The sequence below is a fragment of the Puma concolor genome, chromosome B2, assembly GCF_028749965.1.
Source record: "Puma concolor isolate L17-30 chromosome B2, mPumCon1.1.hap2, whole genome shotgun sequence".
Classification (NCBI taxonomy): Eukaryota; Metazoa; Chordata; class Mammalia; order Carnivora; family Felidae; genus Puma; species Puma concolor.
The window spans coordinates 101831940-101856602 of NC_141671.1; the positions used below are offsets into that span (position 1 = coordinate 101831940).

At 37.5% G+C, this 24663-nt stretch overlaps 1 protein-coding gene across 2 annotated transcripts in view; it reads left to right on the forward strand.

Annotated features, from left to right (window-relative positions):
- Positions 1-24663, forward strand: part of SLC16A10 (solute carrier family 16 member 10) — a 121695-nt gene that overhangs the window by 54883 nt on the left and 42149 nt on the right. For both annotated transcript variants that reach the window (XM_086707599.1, XM_025925833.2), the window contains exons 2-3: positions 19478-19622; positions 21807-22272. In XM_086707599.1, the coding sequence (XP_086563725.1) occupies positions 19478-19622; positions 21807-22272 (611 nt within the window). The remainder of the gene's footprint in view (positions 1-19477; positions 19623-21806; positions 22273-24663) is intronic.

Consider the following 24663-nt stretch of genomic DNA (forward strand, 5'->3'; position numbering starts at 1 on the left):
ATACACAATTTCCCCATCTTTAGATATCATTGCTTTCAACAGGGCGTTTGATAAGGGCTGCCCAGGAGTTTAGCACTTGTATTGTGGGTATTTTATTGTAGAATTACACTGATTTATCTCCCTTATAGGTCAAACTAGCAGACTGTCAGGTTGGCATCCTCTCATGGAAATTGAGAGGCCTAGGCAGACTCACATTTAGTGTATGAGTAGCACACTGCATTATGGATGTGGGCTGGGGGATTTTATCTTCTACTTTGAACAATGGCAAAATTAGAAAATGTTCATTACTCTTAGTGTGAGTTTCAATAAATTGGGGTGAGGAGCTTTGCATTAGAGACTGGTACTGTGAATCTATGTTTAGGAGTAAAAAAAAAAAAAAAAAAATCACACAAACTCAGAACTACCTATATGCTACTTTGGATTTCTGAGAGCTATAAATTAAAGATGAACCCTGAAGACCCCATCAATTGGTATGGGTATGATGTATTGTGAATTTTTAAACCTTGGACTTTGTTAATTTTCATATTTTTGGAATAGTATGTGATACATGATTCCAGAAATCTCTGTAGTTGTTAGGCTCCAGAAATCTCTGTAGCTGTTACTTCACTTTAGTGCTTCCCAAGTGAGGTGAATGGTTACAGGTGAGCATAAGTGTTGATCACCTCCTGAGTCCCAAGTTTCTGAGCCATTGTCTGCAGCCATGAGCAACCTTGTCCATTTTACTTTAGTGAGCTGTACAAGTGTTAATATTTTCTATGTATGCCAGGACCTGGAGATACTGGGAAGTGAAGCTTTAATTCACTTTACATTTGCATGAACTTAGTGTTGCTTTAAAGTTCTTTGTTTACATGGGTGCCTGGGTGGTTTGGTCAGTTAAGCATCTAACTTCAGCTTAGGTCATGATCTTGTGGTTCATGGGTTCAAGCCCCATGTTGGGCTCTGTGCAGATAGCTCAGAGGCTGGAGCCTGCTTCAGATTCTGTGTCTCCTCTCTTTCTCTCTCTCTCTGCCCCTCCCCTGCTCACGCTCTGTCTTTCTCTCAAAAATAAGATAACAAATGCATGGTTTATATAACTACCATATAAGTTACTACTATAACTACTATATATAAGTTACTGTATAACTACTACTCAGTACTCAGATTCTAAGATTTTCTTTCTAAAACATGGAATATTAGAGAATGCAGAGAAAGGGGAAGAACTCTTTTGCACTGCTGGTAGGAATGTAAACTGGTACAACCACACTGGAAAGCAGCATGGAGGTTCCTCAAAAAATTAAAAATAGAACCACCCTATGATCCAGCAATTGCATTACTAGATATTTATCCAAAGGATACAGGAATGCTGATTCGCAGGGGCACATGCACCCCAATGTTTATAGCAACACTATCAACAATAGCCGAAATGTGGAAAGAGCTCAAATGTCCATCAACTAATGAATGGGTAAAGAAGATGTGGCATATATATATAATGGAATGTTACTCAGCCATGAAAAAGAATGAAATCTTGCCATTTGCAACACTGTGGATGCAACTAGAGTATATTATGTTAAGCAAAATAAGTTAGAGAAAGACATATCATATGACTTCACTCATATGTGGAATTTAAGATACAAAACAGATCATCATAAGGGAATGGAAGCAAAAATAATATAAAAACAGGGAGAAAAACTGTAAGAGACTCTGAAATACAGAGAACAAAATGAGGATTGCTGGTGGGGTGTTGGGTGGGTGAGGGGCGTTAAGGAGTGCACTTGTTGGGATGAGCATGGGTGTTATATGTAATTGATGAATCACTAAATTATATTCCTGAAATTATTATCACACTATATGTGAGCTAACTTGAATTTGCATTAAAAATAAATAAATAAATAAATGAAACGCAAAACATTAGACTCAGTTGTAGTCACCTGTGTCCCCTTCTTCATCCATGCCTTCCTAGAGGTAATAACTATGCCTTACTGGCTTTTGTTATTCCCATCATGTTTTATTTTATTTTATTATTTTTTATATATAATTGATTGTATGATTGGTTTCCATACAACACCCAGTGTTCATCCCAACAGGTGCCCTCCTCAATGCCCATCACCCTCTTTCCTCTTTCCACCGCCCCCATCAACCCTCAGTTTGTTCTCAGTATTTAAGAGTCTCCAATGGTTTGCCTCCCTCCCTCTGTAATTTTTCCCCCCTTCGCCTCCCCCATGGTCTCCTGTTAAGTTTCTCAGGATCCACATATGAGTCCCATCATGTTTTATACTATTACTACATATGTGTGAATCCATATTCCATTGGATGTTAATACCAACATTTCTTTTCAAATGCTGATGGATATTTAGGTTGTTGCTTTTTTTTTTTTTTTTTTTTTTTTTACCACTATTACAAACAATGCGTCAGTAAACATTCTTATTCATGTGTTCTTTTGCATAAAATTTCTCTGGAGTACATAACTGGGAGTGGAATTGCAAGAATATGGAGTATGCATATCCTTGGCTTTCCTAGATGTTGCCAAATGGCTACTCACAATGGTTATTTCTATTTATGCTGGTATGCGTAGGAATTCCCATTTTCCCATTGTCTCACTAAAACTCAGACTTCTTATTTGTTGCCAAATTATGGTCATTTATTATTCTTTTAATTTGCATTTTTCTACTAATGAGCATCTGAGCCAAATGTCACTTGGCCATTGGGTTTTCTTTTCTGTGTATTTCCTCTGAACTCTTTTGTCCATTTTTCGGTTGGGTTGTCTTCTTTGTCCTGTTGATTTATAGCCTATCTTTACAAATGCAAGACGATAATAATTTACTGTTTATATGCCCTGCAGTGATCTCCCATTCTGTGGCTTGTCTCTTTTTGCTTTGGTTCTAGTATCTTTTTTTGCCTAGGATTGTAAATTTTATCCATATTTTTCTTCATGGTTTGTGCTTATGTCTGGAAATACTTTTCTATCATGAGTTCAAGATATTCTTTTTTTAAGATGTGTAATTTTTTTTTATATTTTAGGTTTGTATTCTGGGGATAAAAAGTTTTTTCTATTGAATTTTTTTTTATCTCAGTGACAATTTTTAATATCCAGGATTTCTAATTAATACTCTTTTTTAAACACACTTGCCCTTGTTTTATTTTTGCTTGTTTCATAGTTTTTTTTAAATGAAAATATTCTTTCATTTTATGTCTTTGAAAGTTCTAAATATACTCATTTTGGAGTGGTAGTTACACTGGTCTACAGAATTAATTTCATCTGGAGTGACTATATTTGCTAATTGGTGATTTGTTAGCTGTCTTTGTTAGCATTGGACTGACTTCAACTTTTTGGAATTTTGAGTTTACAGAATCATTCTTAGTGGGAGGTATATTGTTTTGTTTTCTCCTTCTTCACCTTCCCTCCCTAACGGGTCTTCTGTTAGGCTCCCTGAATTCCCAGTTTCAGAATAAGGTCTTTTAAGCTTCTTGTTCCACAGTAGCACTAAAAATCTCACAGACCAGCCAGAGAGCCAGTGAGGACCTTATTTTAGGCCTAGTCATGAGGCTGAGTCTGTATTCTCCTTCCCCTAGAAGTTTGTAGAGTTCTAAATCTTTAATCTGGATAGAAATCACTAAAATACCTTAATAACTAGAATTTAAATACAAACTTAAAAAGGAAACATTACTAAAATCCCATCTAGCTCACTCTTGCCTTCTCCAGTCTCCTTTTGCGGGTGTATGGGGGGAGTTCCAGCTCTGGGCTCAGTCAGTGAGCTTGGCTTTTTTCTGTTTCACAGGGAGTACTTTTAGTCCTCTTAACAATGCCTAGTATCTGCTTACAGACCTGGACTCCATTAGACAGGCCCAACTTAGTCCGTTCCTTTTTGCAGGTAGTCTGTAGCCCATGACCAGGTTTTTTTAGTATCTTTTGAAAAATCTATATGTATATTCTAATTCTACCATTATTTTGTGTTTGGAACAGAGGATGATACGTGGAACTTGAATTCACTGTGCACCTTGATTGGGATTTGGATTTTGTCTTAATTTACCTAGATTGTGAGCTTCTCCAGGAAGGGATAACTTTTTAAATTACGTTTTTTTTTTTTCTTTTCTTTCTCTTTTCTTTTCTTTTCTTTTCTTTTCTTTTCTTTTCTTTTCTTTTCTTTTTCTTTTTCTTTTTCTTTTTCTTTTCTTTTTTTGAGAGAGAGTGTGTGAATGCCCAAGCTGGGGAGGGACAGAGGAGGAGAGAGAGAATCCTAAGCAGGCTTCAAGCCCAGTGCAGAGCCCCACGTGGAGCCCAGTCTCACAACTGTGAGATCGTGACCTAAGTTGAAATCATGATGACATCCAACTGACTGAGCCACCCAGGCACCCCAGGAAGGGCAAATTTTTTTTTTCAACGTTTATTTATTTTTGGGACAGAGAGAGACAGAGCATGAACGGGGGAGGGGCAGAGAGAGAGGGAGACACAGAATCGGAAACAGGCTCCAGGCTCCGAGCCATCAGCCCAGAGCCTGACGCGGGGCTCGAACTCACGGACCGCGAGATCGTGACCTGGCTGAAGTCGGACGCTTAACCGACTGCGCCACCCAGGCGCCCCAGGGCAAATTTTTTATCAACAACATCAAACATGGCACCTAGCTGTGGGTGCCCAGTGTCTGTTTTTTAATGAAGGACTCTTGGACATGTCTTCTTATTCCTGTTTCCACCCTGGATATTTAGTTCGAATCCCACCAATGTTGCATAACCTTGGCAAGTTACCTAGGACCTCTAATCTCTTCTTCCCCATCTTTAAAATGAAGATAATTCCTCACAAGATTGCCTGAGGAGCTAATGACAATTCTGTGCAGGTCCTTTCCAAGGATTAGGAGACGTTCCAGAAATGTTCTTTCCCGTCTGTCCCCACCCCACCCTCACCAGTGATTAACATTTTTCCTGGCAGAGCAGACAATTCTTTGCAGTCATTGTTGGATATAGTGTTCTGTAATGTCATTGGGTTAAGATGGTTTATAGTGTCATCCAAACTTTTATATTTTAATGCTTTTTTTGGTCTTTTCATTTCTATTAATTACTGAGACAGATGTGCTAAATATACAGCTATGATTGTGGATTTGTCTAGTTTTGTTAGTTTTGTGTATTTGTTTTTTATGACCTCTATTTTTTTTGTTGTTGTTGAAATCTTCCATATAAGTTCATTTCTTAATCAGTGTTATTGAGGTGTAATTGACATGTAATAAGCTGCATGTTTAAAGTATGTAATTTGATGAGTTTTGTCAGATGTATATGCCAGTGAAGCCACTACTACAGTCAAACTAATGAACATAACCATCACCCTCAAAGGTTTCTTTGTCCCTTGGTAATCCCTCTTTCCAGCTCCTTCCCACCTTCTAGGTAAACACTGATGTGCCTCCTGTCACTATAGATTAATTTGTATTTTTTTTTTTAATTTTAAAGCGAGAGTGTGTGACTGGGGTGGCGGCGGGGGGAGAGAAAAAGAGAAAGAGAATATCTTAAGCAGCCTCCACATCAGAACAGAGTCCGATGTCGGGCTCGATCCCTTGACCCTGGGATCATGACCTGAGCCAAAATCAAGAGTCTGATGTTCAACTGACTGAGCCACCCAGGTGCCCCTAATTTGCATTTTTCATAAATGGAATCATGCTTTATGTGCTCTGTTGATCTTCTTTCACTGAGTATAATTATTTTGCTATTCATCCATGATATATTTATCAGGAGTTCACTCCTGTATATATGGCTGGGTTGTATTCCATTATATAAATACACCTTAATTTGTTTATATAGTCACTTATTTCTGGACACTTAGATTCTTTTTAGTTTTTGACTATTAGAAATAAAGCAGCTATAAGTGGCTGTTTACAAGTTTTTGTATGGACATATACTTGTTTTTCTTAGGTAAATACCTAGGAGTGGAATGGCTAGGTCATATGGTAGGGGTATGTTTAACTTAAAAAAAAAAAAATTCCTAAACTATTTTCCAAAGTAGTTGAACAATTTTATATTCCCTGTAGCAGCGTGTGATGGTTCCAATTGCTCTATGACCTCATTAGCACTTATATGATTAGTCCTTTTCCTTTTAGCCTTTCTAATAGATGTGTGGTTTTTTAATTATTATTTTAATTTACATTTCCCTTATGACTAATGATGTTGAGCATCTTTTCATATGCATATTTTCCATTTGTGTACCTTTTTTTGTGAAGTGATTTTTCAAATATTTTGCCTGGTTTCTAATTGGGTTGCATGGTTTTCGTGGAGTTTTAAGAATTCTTTATATAATCTGGGTACAGGTTTTTTATTAGATACATCATTTGCAAATCTTTCTGCCTAGTGTATGACTTTCTTTTTATCCTCTTAACAGTGTCTTTTATTTTTTGTTGTTGTTGTTGATTTTTAAGTGGGCTCCATACTGGACTTGAACTCATGCCCCTGAGAACAAGACCTGAGCTAAGATCAAGAGTCAGATGCTTATGGGTGGATTTGAAATGTTTGGGTGGGTTAAGTGGGCATTTTAACAACATGGCTTCTCGTTTGGCATGTTTAATTGTGATGTTTAATGGACATTCTTGAAGATGACACTTTTAAAATGAAATTCCCTCCTAATGATGACTACTTCCCTGCCACTCTATGGGACAATCAGCAGAATCTGTAGGTTCTTATTTAGAATGGACATTCTCTTGTAATTTTGTTCCTGTTTATTTTAAAAATTTCCTTTTGTTTCACTAGAAAGGAAAGATGATGCTTAGTTTCAAATGTTAAAAGTGTACAAGTTGCTTTGTTACAATAAAACTAAATGTGTAAAAAAAAACAAAAAAACAAAAAAACTTGAATGCTTAACTCCCTGAGACACCCAGGTGCCCCTTAACAGTGTCTTTCAAGGAGACATTCTTAGTTTTGTGAGGTTTACTTTATAGATTGCTTTTAGTATTGTATTTGAGAAATCTTTGCCTAATTTAAGGTTGCAAAGATTTCTCCAGTGTTCTCTTCCAGAAGTTTTAAAAGTTTTCAGTTTCACATTTAAGTTTTATGATCCTTTTTGAGGTAATTTTTAAAGATGGTGTAAGTAGGGATCAAATTTTAATGTTTCCTGTATCTGTGAAGCTCTGTTATGAAATGTGTATAAAGTTATCATTGTTATATCTTCCTGATGCATTGATACTTTTATCATTATAAAATATCCCTCTGTGTTTCTAGTAATACTTTTTGTCTTCAGCCTGTTTTGTCTAAACTGAGTAGAGCCACTCCATTCTTCTTAGGGTTATTTATGTGGCATATCTTTTTCCATCTTTTTATTTTCAACTTGTGTATTTGTATTTAAAGTGCATCTTTTTAAACAGGATATAATTGGTTCTTGATTTTTTAAATCTAGTCAGAAAATCTTTCTCATTTGATTAGAGTCTTTAGTCTACTTTAATGTAATTACTGATATGGTCATATTCAGGTCTGACATTTTGCTATTTGTTTTCTATTTGTCTCATCCATTTTTTGTTCTTCTGTTCCTCTCTTCTGCCTTCCTTTGCACTAGTCAAAGAATTTTAGTAATCAATTCTAGTTTCTCTGTTGACTTTTAATCTATATCTCTTTGTATTATTTTTTAATGCTTTCTCTAGGGTTTATAATATGCATCTTTAAGTTGTCCAAATGCATCTTAAATTCATATAGGATTGCTGCAGGTGAAATATAGGAAACTTGCAATAGTATGTAACATCTATCTCCATTTTTAGTTTTTTTGTTATTATATACTAACTGTTATAATTTGCTTTAAGTGGTCATATAAGTTCTTGTAAAGAAATTATAAAGAAAAAGCATGTGTATGTGTATTTCAGTCCTTCCTTTGCACCCATGTTGCCAGCTGGTATCATTTCCCTTTAGCCTGAAACACTTTCTTTAATATTTCTTGTAGTGGAAATCTCCCAGTGACAAATTCTCTGTTTTTATTATCTAAAAATGTTTTTATTTTGCCTTCATTTTTTGAAGGGTAGTTTAGCTGGATATAGAATCCACGGTAGACAGTTTTTTCCTCTTTCAGCCCATTAAATAACACTGGTCCAGTGTTTTCTATCCTTCATTATTTCTTATGAGCAGCCAACTGATAATGATATCATTGTTTTCCTTGTATGTAATAGGTTATCTTTTTCTTTACTTTCAAATTTTTCTCTTTATCTTTGACATTCTGAAGTTTATGGTGTGTTTAGGAGTGGTTTGCTTAAGGAGGTTCTTTGAGCTTCTTAGATCTGTAAGTTAGTTTTTCACCTAATATGTGACTTTGGGGTTTCATTATTTCTTCATATATATTTTCTGCCCCTGTTTTTCCTTTCTAGGACTTCAGTCATACACATGTTGGTCCTTTGGATTTTTGTCTCACAGACCTTTAACACTTTGTACCTTTTTAAAAAATATTTTTCTCTCTGTTCTTGAGGTTGGGTATTTCTTGTCTTCAAATTTCCATATACTTTTTTATCTTTTGTTATCAGTCTAGTGAGCCTATGAATGCATTCTTCAGTTATTGTACTTTTCATCACTATAGAGTTTCCATTTTTTTGTAGTTTGCATTTCACTGTTGAGATTCCCTATCTGCACACTGAATAAGATTATATTTACATTTAATTATTTCAAATGGTATCCTCTAATACTTCTAACATTTATAACAGGTTTTTGAAATCTTTGCTAAATGCAATATCTGAGCACATTTAGAGTCCATTAATATTATTATTTCTTTGAATGTCTGATAATCTTAGGTTGAAACATGGATATTATAGATACTATTTTGAAGTAACTCTGATTCTATTGTATTCTTCCAAGGTTATTGAGTTTTTGTTCCTAGTAGGCAGTTAGCTTGCCTGGACTCCTGCAAACTGTCACTCTGTGATGTGCAGCAGCTGATAATCTCTGCTCAGTTCTTACAGCCTTCAGCTGCTGCTTTTCTTTTTTCTCTAGCTGTTACTTGTCTTTAGTCTGGCCCCTAACTAGTCTATCCAGCACTTGTATTGTGTCTTGATCCTCAAAAAAGCCCAGAGACTTACAGTTTTTAGTTTCAGTTTCAGCTTTTCAAGGGTAAACTCTCCTCCACCTTCTATCTGCTTTAGACATTTTCCAGTGTGTTTAAATACTTTTTTTTTTCCAGTGCACACATGCCATAATTGTTCTCTGCAGGAGGGTTTGCTTGACCATTTCACTCTGATGCTATTAACAGAAGTTGATAGCAAGTAATTAAAAAAAAAAAACCCTCGTTAGTGGAAGTATAACTCCCAAATAACATTTAGGGTGGCAAGGAAATGGTCAAGTACAGTCTACTCATTCTTGAATTTTTGTGTAGTTGCCAGATAGCTCTATGCCCCAAGAGTCATGGGAACTTTGTTGAATGATATTTTGCATTCTAATCTCAGTTTTGTATTATTTCATTTTATTTGAAGCTATTAAAACAATGTTGAGATACTAGAAAGCAAAGATGTCTTGAAAAGAGGCCAAGATCAAGTGAAAATGAGGGTTGGAACTACCAAAAAAGGGTAAAAGAATATCAACCTTAAACTAACCACAGTAGTTCTCTCTTTGAGTATTTTCATTTGTAAACACTTTGCCCTTGCAATCATTTATGTCTGCATTATTATAACACCTTTATTATATTTAATATGCAGGAAAATCTTATATATTAAACCTAACCACTTCCTTTCAGTGATTTGCATTCTCCTTTGGCCATATACTGAAAGCTGAGGATTTGTTCTCCATATGGAGGAGGAAACAAAGGATCTGGATGGGGAAATTGGAAAGCTAGTTAGTATTTTTTGACAAAGATTCCCCAGCATGGCCTTTCTTGGATGTTTCTTTCTATAATATCACATACACATACATATATTCAAATAAGAGTATACAAACACATTTTAAAGAGTTTCTTTATTATACATTAAAAAAAATGCTTATTTTTGACAGAGAGAGAGAGAGACAGAGACAGAGCATGAGCGGGGGAGGAGCAGAGAGAGGGAGACACAGAATCAGAAACAGGCTCCAGGCTCTGAGCTGTCAGCACAGAGCCTGATGTGGGGCTCGAACTCACAGACCGCGAGATCATGACCTGAGCCGAAGTTGGATGCTCAACCAACTGAGCCACCAAGGCGTCCCTATTATGCATTTTTTGACATCTATATCTCTTAAGGCATTTATCACCTTCTATGTGGTGGTCTTGTTGGACCTCTGTTTGCATATATGTTACTAGACTGAAAATTATTGAAAGGTAGAGAAATCTCTTAGTTGTTTTTGTATTCTCAGTAGCCTAGGATAGTGCCTAGAACATATAGGCACTTTTAAGCGGAAGGGAGAAAAATCTCCTTACCTTCCTTGTCCCAGCTTCCCTCTTTCCCATGCCTACTTTAGAGAATATGGCAGCTAGGGAAGTGGAGAAGAGGTCATGGAAAAGAGACAAAGCTGGAGCTGGAGAAAAAGATTTGGTAACCAAGTGAAGATTGGTTTGTTACCGAAAGCGAACTTAGGCCTTTCTGTTATTTAACATTGGCTAGAAGAATTATATGGACCTGCTGAAGTGGTCATCCAGTTGCAAGGTAACATTTTTCCCCCACATAAGTTTTAAGAGGATAGTTGGGACAAAAATAAAGTTGTATTTGATTATATCCTGCAGTTAGTGCTTGTTCAACGGACATCAAAATCTGTAAAATTTTTCATGTTTGGTATAGCATCCAAATCTAAACAATGATTCATTTTTTTTAAATGAGTAAAGACTTGTATTTTTTTTAAGTTTATTTATTTATTTTAAGTGAGAGAGTATGAGCAGGGGAGGGGCAGAGAGAGGGGGAGAGAGAATCTCAAGCAGGATCCATGCTGTCAGTGTGGAGCCACAGTGGAGCTCAATCTCATGAACTATGAGATCATGACCTAAGCCAAAATCAAGACACTTAACTGACTGAGCTACCCAGGTGCTCTAAGACTTGTTTTTATTCTTAAAAACACTTTGATTTATATGAACATTACACACAATGTAAGTGTATGCTTTTGGATTTTTTAATGTGGGATCCTATTTAGTGTTGATTTCTTAATGTGGGATCCTATTTAGTGTTGACATTTTACTTTGTTGTAAAAGTGCCTTTATCCAAAAATAAATGTCAGGATGTTATTCTTCTATTTTGCCTAGATTGTTTAGATTATTTCATGAAAAAAAACACGATAGATGACTGAACTTTTTAAGTTAGATTGAATTATTATTAATCAGTGACAGTTTTATATAAGATAGTAGATTAAAAAATTCTTAATTCTCCTGAAGTACACCCATACTGAACAGCTCTGCCCACCTGGGCTGGGGTTGCACTAACTCTTTTTCCATAATTTTATCTTCTAATTCACCTATTATCTTCTAATCCACCTAGAGACCTAACCTGGCCAGTCTCTTCCTTGTACTCTCCACTTCTGAATCCCCCACTACCAACATCTAAGTCAAGATTGCATTATTTGAGATGGAAGCAACCCCAGTGTCCATCCGTAGATGAATGGATAGAGAAGATGTAGGTTATATGTGTAAACATATATACACATACATGTATACATACATATACAACATGTATACACACACAATGGAATATTAGCCCTAAAAAAGAATAAGATCTTGCCATTTGCAACAACACAAATGGAACTAGAGGGTATTATGCCAAGTGAAATAAGTCTGATAGAGAAAGACAAATACCATATGATTTCACTAATGTGTGGAATTTAAGAAAAAAAAAACAACAACAAATGAACAGATAGACGAAAACCCAGACTCTTAAATACAGAAAACAGAATGGTAGTTGCCAGAAAGGAGGTGGGTGGAGGGATAGGTGAAATAAAGGGCATTAAGAATACACTTATCATCTTTCTGGAGGAAGATGGCAGCGTAGGAGGATGCTGGGCTCACCATGTCCTGCTGACCACTTAGATTCCACCCACATCTGCCTAAATAACCCAGAAAACCATCAGAAGACTAGCAGAATGGACACTCCGGAGTCAAGCATAGATGAGGGGCCCACGGAAGAGGGTAGGAAAGGCAGAGAGGTGGTGCATGCTACATGGATTGGCGGGAGGGAGCTAGGGTGGTGGAGGGGCAGCCTGCCCATCAAGGCAGAGCCCCCGAGTCTGGCTTGCAAAAGCAGAGGGGCCGGACGGAGTGTGTTCTGACAGTCAGCGGGACTTAACATCTGGAATGTTATAAGTCAACAGCTCTGCTCCGAGAGCGGGAGGGCTAGAGGACAATGGGAGGGAGAATTGTTGAGCCCCGGAGGACAGAGTTCAGCTTGGTAGGGAACAAAGGCGCTCACCAGCGCCATCTCCCTCGCCCATCTCCCTCGCCCATCCCCCAGCCAAAATCCCAAAGGGAGCCAGTTCCCATCAGGGAACTTGCTTGCACTGCACAAACACCCAACGCTATGCTTCTGTGTATCCATCCCTCCGATGGGTCTGCCTCCCTCCCAGTGCCACAGGGCCCCTCCCGAAGTGGACCACCAAAGACAAAGCGAGCTGAGTCTACCCCTCCCGCCCCTGTGCACCTTGCAGATCCACCCCGGCTAATACACCAGACCCCATCGAAGTAGCACCGCAAGCCTGGCAGTGTGCAAGTAGCCCAGACAGGGCCCACACCACTCCACAGTGAGTCCTGTCCCTGGGAGAGGGGATGATAAGGTACACACCAGTCTGACTGTAGCCCCAGAGGTGGGCTGGGGGTAGACATCAGGTCTGACTGCGCCCCGCCCACCAATGCAAGTTACTCCAGACAGCACAGTGGAAGTGCCCTGCAGTTCCGCGCCACTCCAGGGACTAACCAAAATGATGAAATGGAAGAATTCTCCTCAAAAGAAACTCCAGGAAGTAGCGACAGCTAACGAACTGATCAAAAACGATTTAAGCAATGTAACAGAAAATGAATTTAAAATAATAGTCATAAAATTAATCATTGGGCTTGGAAAAAGTATAGAGGACAGCAGAGAATCTATTACTACAGAGATCAAGGGACTAAGAAACAGTCAGGAGGAGCTAAAAATGCTATAAATGAGCTGCAAAATAAAATGGAGGTGACCACAGCTTGGATTGAAGAGGCAGAGGAGAAAATAGGTGAATTAGGAGATAAAATTATGGAAAAAGAGGAAGCTGAGAAAAAGATAAAAAAAATCCAGGAGTATGAGGGGAGAATTAGAGAACTAAGTGACACAATTAAACGTAAGAACATATGCATAATTGGGATCCAGAGGAGGAAGAGAGAGGGAAAGGTGCTGAAGGTGTACTTGAAGAAATCATAGCTGAGAACTTCCCTGATCTGGGGAAGGAAAAAGGCATTGAAATCCAAGAGGCACAGAGAACTGCCTTCAGATGTAACTTGAATCGATCTTCTGGACAACATATCATAGTCAAACTGGCAAAATACAAGGATAAAGAGAAAATTCTGAAAGCAGCTAGGGATGAACATGTTCTAACATATAAAAGGAGACTGATAAGACTAGTGACGGATTTATCTACTGAGACTTGGCAGGCTAGAAAGGAATGGCAGGATATCGTCAATGTGGTAAACAGAAAAAATATGCAGCCGAGAATCCTTTATCCAGCAAGTCTGTCATTTAGAATAGAAGAAGAGATAAAGGTCTTCCCAAACAAACAAAAACTGAAGGAATTCATCACCACTAAACCAGCCCTACAAGAGATCCTGTGAGACAAGGTACCAGAGACATCACTACAAGCATGAAACCTACAAACATCACAATGATTCTAAACCCATATCTTTCTATAATAACACTGAACATAAATGGACTAAATGCTCCAACCAAAAGACATAGGGTATCAGAATGGATAAAAAAAACAGGACCCATCTATTTCCTGTCTACAAGAGACTCATTTTAGACCTGAGGACACCTTCAGATTGAAAGTGAGGGGATGAAGAACTATCCATCATGCTACTAGAAGTCAAAAGAAAGCTGGAGTAGCCATACTTATATCAGACAAACTAGACTTTAAATTAAAATCTGTAACAAGAGATGAAGAAGGACATTATATGATAATTACAGGGTCTATCCATCAGGAAGAGCTAACAATTATAAATGTCTATGCGCCAAATACGGGAGCCCCCAAATATATAAAACAATTACAAACATAAGCAACCTTATTGATAAGAATGTGGTAATTGCAGGGGACTTTAATACTCCACTTACAACAATGGATAGATCATCTAGACACAGATCAATAAAGAAACAAGGGCCCTGAATGATACACTGGATCAGATGGACTTGACAGATATATTTAGAACTCTGCATCCCAAAGCAACAGAATATACTTTCTTCTCCAGTGCACATGGAACATTCTCCAAGATAGGTCACATACTGGGTCACAAAACAGCCCTTCATAAGTATATAAGAATTGAGATCATACCATGCATACTTTCAGACCACAATGCTATGAAGCTTGAAATCAACCACAGGAAAAAGTCTGGAAAACCTCCAAAAGCATGGAGGTTAAAGAACACCCTACTAAAGAATGAGTGGGTCAACCAGGCAATTAGAGAAGAAATTAAGAAATATATGGAAACAAACGAAAATGAAAATACAACAATCCAAACACTTTGGGATGCAGCGAAGGCAGTCCTGAGAGGAAAATACATTGCAATCCAGGCCTATCTCAAGAAACAAGAAAAATCCCAAATACAAAATCTAACAGCACACCTAAAGGAAATAGAAGCAGAACAGCAAAGACACCCCAAGCCCAGCAGAAGAGAAATAATAAAGATCAGAGCAGAAATAAACAATATAGAATCTAAAAAAAACTGTAGAGCAGATCAATGAAACCAAGAGTTGGTTTTTTGAAAAATTAAACAAAATTGATAAACCTCTAGCCAGGCTTCTCAAAAAGAAAAGGGAGATGACCCAAATAGATAAAATCATGAATGAAAATGGCATTATTACAATGAATCCTTCAGAAATACAAGCAATTATCAGGCAATACTATGAAAAATTATATGCCAACAAACTGGACAACCTGGAAGAAATGGACAAATTCCTAAACACCCATACACTCCCAAAACTCAAACAGGAAGAAATAGAAAGCTTGAACAGACCCATAACCAGCTAAGAAATTGAATCAGTTATCAAAAATCTCCCAACAAATAAGAGTCCAGGACCAGATGGCTTCCCAGGAGAATTCTACCAGACATTTAAAGAAGAAATAATCCCTATCCTTCTCAAGCTATTCCAAAAATTAGAAAGGGAAGGAAAACCTCCAGACTCATTCTATGACGTCAGCATTACTTTGATTCCTAAACCAGACAGAGACCCAGTAAAAAAAGAGAACTACAGGCCAATATCCCTGATGAATATGGATGCAAAATTCTCAATAAGATACTAGCTAATTGAATTCAACAGCATATAAAAAGAATTATTCACCATGATCAAATGGGATTCATTCCTGGGCTGCAGGACTGGTTCAACATTCGCAAATCAATCAATGTGATACATCACATTAATAAAATAAAAGAGCCACACGATCCTGTCAATCGATGCAGAAAAAGCATTTGACAAAATTCAGCATCCTTTCTTAATAAAAACGCTTGAGAAAGTCGGGATAGAAGGAACATACTTAAACATCATAAAAGCCATTTATGAAAAGCCCACAGCTAATATCATCCTCAATGGGGAAAAACTGAGAGCTTTCTCCCTGAGATCAGGAACACGACAGGGATGTCCACTCTCACCGCTGTTGTTTAACATAGTGTTGGAAGTTCTAGCATCAGCAATCAGACAACAAAAGGAAATCAAAGGCATCAAAATTGGCAAAGATGAAGTCAAGCTTTCACTTTTTGCAGATGACATGATATATTATACATGGAAAATCCGATAGACTCCACCAAAAGTCTTCTAGGACTGATACATGAATTCAGCAAAGTTGCAGGCTACAGAAATCAGTTGCATTCTTATACACTAATAATGAAGCAACAGAAAGACAAATAAAGAAACTGATCCCATTCACAATTGCACCAAGAAGCATAAAATACCTAAGAATAAACCTAACCAAAGATGTAAAAGATCTGTATGCTGAAAACTATAGAAATCTTATGAAGGAAATTGAAGAAGATATAAAGAAATGGAAAAACATTCCGTGCTCATGGATTGGAAGAATAAATGTTGTAAAAATGTCAATACTACCCAAAGCTATCTGCACATTCAATGCAATCCCAATCAAAATTGCACCAGCATTCTTCTCGAAGCTAGAACAAACAATCCTAAAATTCATATGGAATCCAAAATTCATATGAGTCCTAAAATTCATATGGAATCCTAAAATTCATATGGAATAGCCAAAGTAATTTTGAAGAAGACCAAAGCAGGAGGCATTACAATCCCAGACTTTAGCCTCTACTACAAAGCTGTAATCATCAAGACAGCATGGTATTGGCACAAAAACAGACACATAGACCAATGGAATAGAATAGAAACCCCAGAACTAGACCCACAAAAGTATGGCCAACTAATCTTTGACAAAACAGGAAAGAATATCCAATGGAAAAAAGACAGTCTCTTCAACAAATGGTGTTGGGAGAACTGGACAGCAACATGCAGAAGAATGAAACTAGACCACTTTGTTATACCATTCACAAAAACAAACTCAAAATGGATGAAGGACCTTAATGTGAGACAGGAAACCATCAAAACCCTAGAGGAGAAAGCAGGAAAAAACCTCTCTGACCTCAGTCGCAGCAGTTTCTTACTTGACACATCCCCAAGGGCAAGGGAATTAAAAGCAAAAATGAACTATTGGGACCTCATGAAGATAAAAAGCTTCTGCACAGCAAAGGAAACAATCAGCAAAACTAAAAGGCAACCAACAGAATGGGAAAAGATATGTGCAAATGACATATCAGACAAAGGGCTAGTATCCAAAATCTATAAAGAACTCACCAAACTCCACACCCGAAAAACAAATAATCCAGTGAAGAAATGGGCAGAAAACATGAATAGACACTTCTCTAAAGAAGACATCCAGATGGCCAACAGGCACATGAAAAGATGCTCAATGTCACTCCTCATCAGGGAAATACAAATCAAACCACACTCAGATATCACCTCATGACAGTCAGAGTGGCTAAAATGAACAAATCAGGAGACTATAGATGCTGGAGAGGATGTGGAGAAACGGGAACCCTCTTGCACTGTTGGTGGGAATGCAAACTGGTGCAGCCGCTCTGGAAAATAGTGTGGAGGTTCCTCAAAATATTAAAAATAGACCTACCCTGTGACCCAGCAATAGCACTGCTAGGAATTTACCCAAGGGATACAGGAGTACTGATGCATAGGGGCACTTGTACCCCAATGTTTATAGCAGCACTCTGAACAATAGCCAAATTATGGAAAGAGCCTAAATGTCCATCAACTGACAAATGGATAAAGAAATTGTGGTTTATATACACATAGAATACTACATGGCAATGAGAAAGAATGAAATATGGCCCTTAATAGCAATGTGGATGGAACTGGAGAGTGTTAAGTGAAATAATTCAGGCAGAAAAAGACAGATACCATATGTTTTCACTCTTATGTGGATCCTGAGAAACTTAACAGAAGTCTATGGGGGAGGGGAATTAAAAAAAAAAAAAAAAAGAGGTTAGAGAGGGAGAGAGCCAAAGCATAAGAGACTCTTAAAATCTGAGAACAAACTGAGGGTTGATGGGGGGTGGGAGCAAGGGGGGTTGGGTGATAGGTATTGAGGAGGGCACCTTTTGGGATGAGCACTGGGTGTTGTATGGAAACCAATTTGACAATAAATTTCATATTAAAAAAAAAAGAATACACTTATCAAAAAAAAAAAAAGAATACACTTATCATGATGAATCCTGAGTAATGTATAAAATTATTGAATCATTATGTTGTGCACCTGAAATTAATAGAACACTGTATGTTAATTATTCTTAAATTAAAAAAAATATTGCTTTGTTTGTACAGTCTCTTCATTGTGTTTTAAGAACATAGTCTCCTTTCAGGTAAGGTTAGGAAGATCAAAATATGGCTGATTAAAATATGCATAATTTAAAATGTAAGAAGGCAAAGCATTAAATTGTTAGCCTGATAAAGTCTTCTTTTTGTACCCCATTATTAAGAAGTGATCATTTGCATAGGGTCTGGACTTACTTCCTTTGCTGAGGAAATATACTAACTAGTAAGCTTTCAGTTTAGAGGAGGGAGCTTTAGAGATCATCTGTTCCAATGTATAAGATAGACAGTTTGTTGTTGTTAAAACTCTAAATCATTAAGGTCTTCTGTGCTAGATATTGAGGTTTAGATACATTTTCCCTAATTCTTAATAATTCTGGAAAGGTATGTGTTAGATCCCCTTTCGAGATAAGAAAACAGACTAAGCAGAAGTGACTTGCCTAAGGATGTATTGTAGTTATAGGGCCAAGGGATTTGGACCCAAATCTGTTTGGTTTTTAGCCCATGCACTTAAGTCCCATTAGTTTATTATACTTTTTAATTAGAATTTATAGACTTAGTATCTTGTGAGATCACTTGTTTCTTTGGCACAAAATTATAATTTATATTCAGTATTTCTCTGTTATTGGTTCCCTTTTGTTTTGGCTTTTACAGGATCAGAACAGGAAATTATGACTTTTGATTCAAAATGTTTTATGTTTATTTATTTTGAGAGAGTGTGCATATGCAAGTGGGAGAAGGACAGAGGGAGAGAGAATCACAAGCAGGTTGCACACCATCAATGAAGAGCCCTATGCAGGGCTCAAACCCACAAACCGCGAGATCACGACCTGAGCCAAAATCAAAAGTCAGACGCCTAACTGACCGAGCCATTCAGGTGCCCCATGACTTCTGATTCTTAAGTTTTGTTTTTATTTTTAATTGTGAAAGATAACATACTTTTGGAAAAGAAGATAAAATGTGTGTGTGGTTTCATCAATAAAGGGATACCCAGTAACTATTATCCAGGTCAACAGATAGTCTACCTGTGTATGACTTGATTGCCTTAGCACAAGAACTAAGCCCAGACTCTAGGCAGATGTTCAGTTCTTAACTATTGGTTCCAAATGATTATAATTCTGTTTCCTCCCCCTAAGCGTTAACCACTATCCTGACTTCCAGTGGTCATCATTTCTTCGCAGTTTGACCACCTAAGCATGCATTAGTAAATGTATCTAAATTTTTTTTAATGACTTTCTTTCCATAGACTAGAAGTTGCTTAAAACCATAGATACCAGGTTAGAGATTAATAGAGTTTGGGTCATAGAAGAGTGTTTGATTTGATTATGGAAACAAACTAAGAATTCAGTTAAACACAAATAATTGCTGTGCCAGTTATAATTAGTATTGGCCAGTCCTTTGGGCTGTGATTCAGATCTGTTTCTAATTTATTCCAATTTCTTCCCATTCCAAAAAAGTAGTAGCTTTTTTGCACTAATGTTATTCTAAATATATATTATATCCTATGGGATAACTACAGGTGCAGTTTGCCATAACATAATGTCCCTTTTGTCCCTCTTTTACAGCGTGGGTAAGTTCTCTGTCCATGGGGATGATTTTCTTTTGCTGCCCAATAGCCAGCGTCTTCACAGACATGTTTGGTTGTCAGAAGACAGCTGTCGTGGGTGCTGCTGTTGGATTCATTGGACTCCTGTCCAGTTCTTTTGTAAGGTGAGGACTTGGTTCTTCATTCTGCTTTTCAAGAACTGTTAGATACCATAAAGTTGTGCTTTCAGAAACTTTGCTGTTTACAAGGAAAAAATCCTCTTTTCATTGCGTAAGCTTTAAGCACTATGACTTACACAGTGTTATCCATGGCAGCAAGTCAGAGCTTCATAATTTGAGTGCTTTTGTTTGCACCTCTCTCATATTTTTTATTCAGTTGCATTTTTTTAACCCACTGATCAAAAGCTATCAAGTTTTAAGGGGAGCAAGGGGTCACATGGTATAAATTCCAGGTGTCGAACAGTGGACTCACTTTCCTATCGTTCAAGTTCAGCTTTCTTAGGAAAGCCTTCTCTAGCAACTCCAGGTCACATCACATCCTTTCTCGGGATCCTCTTTACACACATGGTTGATATTTACTGACGTACACTGCACTTTTCCAGTTGTCAAACTTCAACGATTTGAACCAGCTGTTACTGAGGTGAAAATTTAGAAGTGAAAGATGCTGAGCAGCATTGAAAATGCCACCATTTGTGCTTATGTGCTTTACTCTGTAGGAGACATGCAAAGCTTAATATCACGCAGCACTTAGTATTTAAAATAGTGCCCAAGAGAATGTTTCCGGTTTATATCCATGGCTCTCAGGTTTTCCAACTGACAGATTTACAGTACTGTGACATATTGTATAGATACAGGTGTCCATGATTGTACCGTGTTGTCAATACTGTTTTTAATATATGCTTTGAAAAAGGCAGAGAAATGTACAGTGGATTTAGATTTTTCCTTTAAAATTGTTAAATAAAAATAGCACCTTAAGTAGTAAGTTGCAGTTATCTTGAAAACTACTTATGTGGAAAAACTGAGGCACTGAGGCAGAATGAATGAAGTATTTTGTTCTATATTGTTTGGGTAGATGTCTTGTTTCACAAAGATTATGAGTAGGGTGTTTTTTACATGTTTAATATTTTTTTCGTCAAGTACCTGGAACCTATGGCTGCTGAATATATGTTTATGGAATAGAGTGGAGATTGAGTAGAGGGTGATCAGAGTGAAGTAAAATTAACCTGGGAAAACCTAGGAGTGACTCTTGAGCCTCATTTGGAGATTGTGCTCGCTGTGGACTAATAATGGGGGAAGGGCATCTCAGAGAAGATTGCCAACATGCCTTGATTTTATCAGATTCTAGAGTTCCTTATGATTACCTTAGCATATTGCTAGACTAGTGTTATTGTTCAAATTTTAATTATTAACCAACTTTATCTGTCTTAGTTTCTAATAAATAATTTGCCTTTGCCACTGAGATACAACCTTTTGAATTGGGCTTTTCAAAAAGAAAAAAATTTAGTATTCTTTTACTCCTTACCTTAATTGTTTCAAAGAATGTAATAATATCCTTGATGTTCCTAAGAGATATGTAATTAAGTTATTTGGTTAAACTATACAATTCTTAATCCTTTATTATTGTTTTGAGGCATACATGGCCTTAAAACTTACAAGGTGGGATCACTAATAACACACTTCCCTTTGTCTTCCGGCAGTCAGAACATGGTCTTTTGCTGTCTTGCACAATGCTGAGAGCCATGCAGTATAGGGGCGAAGGTTGGTCCACAGCCGTTAGGCCAGCAGAAATGAGGCACAACTGCTTCTCTGTGCAAATGTTTCTGAAATAACCTTGGGGAGAAAATATCAAATGCAGCTTTTCCCTTGAATAGATTGCTTAGTAAGTGTCTGGGAAGTCTCAATAAAATAATGAGTTTTTGTAGTAAAATTATAACTTTCAAAAGCTTTTATTGAGACTAGGTTTTTTTGTTCGTTAGTTTAATCACTGTCATTTTACTGAAGCCTTTCCTGGCACTGTCCTTGCTGAGTTATGGAGAGCACAACAGTTCTGACTGAGTGCTGCACGGTTCACCTGAAATCCATGAAAAGAGGAAGAGGAACAAAATCACTGATGGCCTTAATGGTCGTTTTTCACATAGTTGAGGCATTTTATTATCCATTCAGATGACGTGAAAATATTTTTAGTGTCATATTCTTAGCTTATTGAGTTTTTCACCTCTTTCTGTTAAATTTTTATTTGTGTAAAATCGGTTGAAGAGCTAAAACCCACTCTTACTAGAAGGTTTTATTCTACCAAGCACTTGATAAAAATAACGAAAGCTGCTTTCTCTCTGTTTCATCTCCCCACAGCTCCATCGAGCCTCTGTACCTTACCTATGGAATCATATTTGCTTGTGGCTGCTCCTTTGCATACCAGCCTTCGCTGGTCATTTTGGGACACTATTTCAAGAAGCGCCTTGGACTGGTGAATGGCATTGTCACCGCTGGCAGCAGCATCTTCACAATTTTGCTGCCTTTCCTTTTAAGGGTTCTGACCGACACCGTGGGCCTCTTTCACACACTGAGGGTCCTCTGCATCTTCATGTTTGTTCTCTTTCTGGCTAGCTTTACGTACCGACCTCTTGCTCCAAGTGCCAAAGATAAAGAGGGTGGAACCAAAGGAGGCAACAACAGATTCTCCCTCTTTTCCAGGAGGAAGTTTAGTCCTCCAAAAAAATTTTTCAATTTTGCCCTCTTCAAGGTGACAGCTTATGCGGTTTGGGCAGTTGGAATACCGCTTGCACTTTTCGGATACTTTGTGCCTTATGTTCACTTGGTGAGTATGCTTCTCCGGCTTTGCTGGTAACGGGTATTGCTATTTCATACAGGAAAATTTCTTAGAAGAGCAAGATAGATCACGTGGAGGTTGGTCTTAAACATTATTCTGGTTGTAATTCAGGGACTCTTGAAATTCAAGGTCCCTTAAGACAAGGTCAACACATCCATCAGATCATTAAATAGAGGATAGGTTTCGTGGTGTGCTTTTGGAATTTAAAAAATTGCCAAACCGTAAAAAATGGAAAAAAAACTTAAAAAAAAAAAAAAAAAAAGGAAGGCTAAAATACCGGAACAAATGTCATCAATACAAAAAACTTAGTTGGTCACCTTTTCTTTAAGTAGCTTACAAATCATAATCAGGGACAAAGATGGGGCAATGATTTTGCCCACATCAATAAATTATTTTTTGACAGAATGGTACAGAAATTAGGTAGGCTGTAAAAGCCAAATGGTCTTGACACAAAGAAGCATTACACCTACTTGTGGGATACTTCTGGGAAAGTGGGGATTTTATTCAGAGGATTATTTGAGAAATGTTAGTTAGCAATTTCAAATGAGGGGAGAGCAAGGATTTCATAGGAGATTTAGAATTCAAGTACTCAAGCAATTTATTTTGTTTATTTCTATCACAAAGGCAAATTTAAGCCTCTTTATACCGAAACAAGAATAGGCAGTGTCTAAAGTATCTGCCCCTGGCAAAATTTGCTCTAAAGTGCTTATTATGTCCCTTCCTTTTTTCTTGCTATTGTGGCTAAAAATATATTTATAGTTCAACATAGTTGATAAGTGACAAGCAAAATGATGCAAAGGTACATTCTTTTGTGGTATGTATACTGTGTAAGAACTTGGATCTTTTCTAGCTCTTAGTCTACTTTTGGATATTTGTGTAACTTTTCATTAAAGTTTCGGTAGAAGTTGGTAACACAGCTCAAGGATTTTTGGGCTCAAGCGGTCAGCTTGTAAACTATGACATCAGTCCTTTGTGGGTTCCTATGCTTAGTCCAGAAAAGAATTAAGTCAAGGAAACAGGAAGAGAAATGGTAAGCAGTCCTGGATCTAGAACTAATTTTGATTTCTCTATTCTCCTAATTCCTGTTTTGCCAGAGGTGTTGAAGAAGCACTGGGGTAACCAATGGGAGGCAGGGAAAAGGACTGGTTTTTAGTACTTTGAGTCACTCGGCATTTTGCAGAGACTGAGGTAGTAGATAAAATGACCTCGTATGTGACACCTGTCACATATGTAGTGTGTGACTACATCTTTTTTTTTTTTTTTTTTTTAGTATGTGGCTACATTCTGACTTCACAGTCCATTTTTACCCTTTTAGGAAGGCATATCTGAACCATCTGAAGCTTTTTTGTTGTTGTTGGAATATAGATCTGTTGTGGGAGGATCTACTTTACCAACTATCTCTTCTGTAGCTTCTAGAGTTAAAACATTTGTGGTGTCCTTTTCAAAGATGAATAGATTTTTTTAAAGAAATTCTCTTAGGGGGGTGCCTGGGTGGCTCAGTCAGTTAAGCATCCGACTTCAGCTCAGGTCATGACCTCATGGTTCATGAGTTCAAGCCCTGTGTCAAGCTCTGTGCTGACTTCTCAGAGCCTGGAGCCTGCTTTGGATTCTGTGTCTCCTTCTCTCTCTGCCTCTCCCCTGCTCACACTCTTTCTCTCTCTCTCAAATAAATAAACATTAAAAAAACTTAAAAATTCTCTTAGGTACTACAAAGTGAGCGCACACAGAGAAATCAGTATCTCAGTTTTTTTTTTAAATAAAGGTTTTCTGCAACTTATGACTGATTTTTTTTTTAATGTTTATTTTTGAGAGAGAGAGGCAGAACGTGGGCAGGCAAGGGGCAGAGAAAGAGGGAGACACAGAATCTGAAGCAGGTTCCAGGCTCTGAGCTGTCAGCACAGAGCCTGATGCAGGGCTCCAACCCATGAGCTGTGAGATCATGACCTGAGCTGAAGTCAGACGTTTAACCAGCTGAGCCACCCAGGCGCCCCTGTTTTGTTAATACCAGACATTTACCAAAGGACAAGTGGTGGGTGACTGTCTAGTTATTCTTGTAACATTTATAATTTGTAAATTAATTTTACATATGTTATTTCATCTGACCTTTACAAAAAACCTGTGACATAGGCAAAATAATATTAGTCCTCACTGTGGAGGTTGGAAAACAGATCCATCATTAGCAAAGATGTTAAGTGACTTCTTCATATTCAAAGATGTTAAGTGAAGTGAGTATGCCTAAGGAAATTTAATAAATATATTATTGGTATTTTTCTCTTTTTTTATATGAAATTTATTGTCAAATTGGTTTCCATACAACACCCAGTGCTCATCCCAACAGGTGCCCTCCTCAGAACCCATCACTTACCCTCCTCGTCCTCC